Raw genomic sequence first — 2,768 nt, forward strand, 5'->3', positions numbered from 1 at the left:
TCCATATGTGTGCAAGGACAAGTTCAACTCAAATTTCTGTAGCTTTTCGGGAATAGAATTGATAATTATTATAAAACGAAATCGTTTCTTGCACGTAGTCTGCTAAAGGCCACGCTTGCTTTAGAAATTCTAGCGTTGGTTTCATAATCGTTGCAGACTTCCCATGACAATGTAATGCAGAGATAAGTGAAGTTGTTTAATGGTCTACGTAAGGCTTTCCTTGTGCGGGATGGTACATCATCTCTGTCTTCTTGATACTGATGTTGAGACCAAAACTGTTTCAGGCTGAAGAGAATTGGTCCATACTCTTCTGCATTTTAGAATCAGATTTAGCATTCAGGAAACAGTCATCAGCAAACAGGAGGTCACCAACAGTTACTTCCGGTAACTATGATTTTGCCTGTCGTGTCAGTCCAGTATCTGATATCAATCCCGGTAACATAGTCATGGACGGCATCAGTAAGCATGACAATGAACATCATGATGAAGTGGAATGGGGTAAATGCACAGCCTTGCTTGACTCCAGTGGTGACTGGGAATGGTCTGGATGACTCTACCTCGTCCACGACACGAACGAGCATACCATCATGGAATTGCCGAAACATTACAATAGATTTCTCTGGGCATTCAACGTTTGCCATGATCTTCCAGAGACCACTGACTGTGTCAAAGGCTTTTGTAAGCTCAATTAATATAGTGTACAAGTTGGGGTTTTGTTTCTTGCATTCCTGCTGTAGTTGACAAGCTGCAAACACCGTATCTATGACATATAACCTCTCATCCGTCAATAAAGCCATCTAATTCAAAAACAGGAGCCTGTGACCAAAGTGATGCACATGCGGGATCCTATGATCAAAGTGATGCACATGCAGCAGCCTGTGGTCAAAGTGATGCACACGACGATTCATCTGAATTCTGGCGAGGATTTTGCCGGCTATTGACAGCATGGGGATGCCCCGATTGTTATCGAAGGATTTTGTGCTGTTATTTCTGCTAGTACTAGTGGACGATGCGGTATATATATTTCCACTGCATACGTTTGTTGGTATAACATCTATTCCAGGTGTTTTGCCATTTGACAGCAGTTTCTCACTTTCAGTCAACGCAGGGGGAACACCAGTTAATGAGTTGGTTTGCATTTGGGATAGTCGATCAATTGAATTGCCTCATCACATATAGTTGATTGCAGAATGAGGATATTATTGAAGTGTTCTGCAAACCTTTGTTGTATTTTTTTTCCTAAACAGTGGTCAGCTTGTTTTTGTCAGCAGTAAGAATTGTAGATGTCAGTATGGTAGATGTTCCTGCTGGTTGTAGCCTGTAGAGTATCTTCAAAAGACCATTAACGTTTTCGTGTCATTTAAGTTTGCGTAGGACAGAATGTCATCTGCCTTGTTGCACTGGGTTGTCCTCTTGATGTTGTTGAAGACTGCCTTCTTAGATAGTGAAGAGCTGTCTTCTAAACAGGCCTTTCTGTACCTGATGTTTCTTATTCAGTAGTCTCTGTATGGCAACATCATTCGCATCAAACTAATACTGATGGCTGGATAACACATTCCCTGATCGTACTGATCTGCTTTCACTTTAAACTTTCAAGCTGAATAGAAAACGCAAAGTGGTTTTGATTCATTCGTCGAAATGTCTATAGATACCATATCTGAATAGATAACTATGCTTTTAATAATGCTTGAAAAATGAATGAAGGACGATACCTTCACGTTTTGTGGTATTCAATTATGGCATGTGACGAGTCGACGTAGTGGAAATTACGATATTTGGAGTAGCTTTGTTTTTTCTGCAGGATAAAGCATGGATTATATTTCCGTATTTTCGTCATATTTATGATACAGTCTGCCCATGCGAAAAGGTGACGTGGGATTAACAGAATCCTTCACATGATCGATGAAGGTTAGGAAAATTCCACCCGAGGGTCGGAGTTTTCAAAGCATCCTTGATCCTGACGGTGAGAGTTTCCTATCCTACACTGAAACATGATGAACGATCCATCTTATATTTCTGAACGAACGAGGGTCGAAGTTGAATCGGCGTACTGCTAAATCTGAGGTAACATTCAATGAAAATCTCCGTGCCTTAAGGTAAAGCGTAATAAGTTTGATTTACACCGAAAATTGAGTGTAAATTTTAAAAAGCCTTTAAATACATATTTTTTGTCAAAGAAAAGTGGTTGAAACGAGCATATTAATGGCAATACACATCTCCCGAACCGTGTACTGCGTAAAGCTTGTGCAATCATACAAATGTGAACAGGTCAAAAAATAAAGTCCACTGCTATCCATTAGAAGTTCAAAATAGTTCACGAGTCAGGATGAAGGTCACCTGTGTGATACGATAGTGCTCAACACGCTCAAACACATATATAAATGTGACTGAAACTTGTATCACACCATTGCATCGGTTTACACGTAATTCTTCTTATCTTGCTCATGTTCCAAATCATTTAAGATTCTAGTTTATTCGTATTTACCTTTCTTGATTAGGAAGTTAAAGAAATGATATTTCATTCAGGCCCGGCTCTAGGGCAAGGCAAACGAGGCAACCGCCTTCGGCCCCGCCATTTCAGGAAATCAACTCTGCAATGTAAATTGTTTGCTTGAGGCACCGCTCATTGCTTTTGCTGCCTTGGGCCCCGTATGCTGCCTTGGGACCCGCAAATCCTTGGGCCGGGCCTGATTTCATCGTAGGAGTTTATATGCGATAACCCCACCCTTTTGACCAGAACCTCGATTAAGCTTCGTACCTACCATGAC

At 40.9% G+C, this 2,768-nt stretch overlaps 1 protein-coding gene across 1 annotated transcript; it reads right to left on the reverse strand.

Annotated features, from left to right (window-relative positions):
• Window positions 1-365: 365 nt before the first annotated feature.
• Window positions 366-797, reverse strand: LOC149805693 (uncharacterized). The gene has a single exon (XM_089934627.1). It carries the CDS (start codon window positions 795-797, stop codon window positions 366-368), a length of 432 nt encoding a protein of 143 aa, XP_089790753.1.
• Between the last annotated feature and the right edge of the window lie 1,971 nt (window positions 798-2,768).

The sequence above is a fragment of the Sinohyriopsis cumingii genome, chromosome 2, assembly GCF_028554795.1.
Source record: "Sinohyriopsis cumingii isolate HCF-2022 chromosome 2, ASM2855479v2, whole genome shotgun sequence".
Taxonomy (NCBI): Eukaryota; Metazoa; Mollusca; class Bivalvia; order Unionida; family Unionidae; genus Sinohyriopsis; species Sinohyriopsis cumingii.

Bases quoted from the DNA above. Each gene is read 5' to 3' on its own strand.
- LOC149805693 (XM_089934627.1), bottom strand. From the start codon at position 797: ATGGCTTTATTGACGGATGAGAGGTTATATGTCATAGATACGGTGTTT.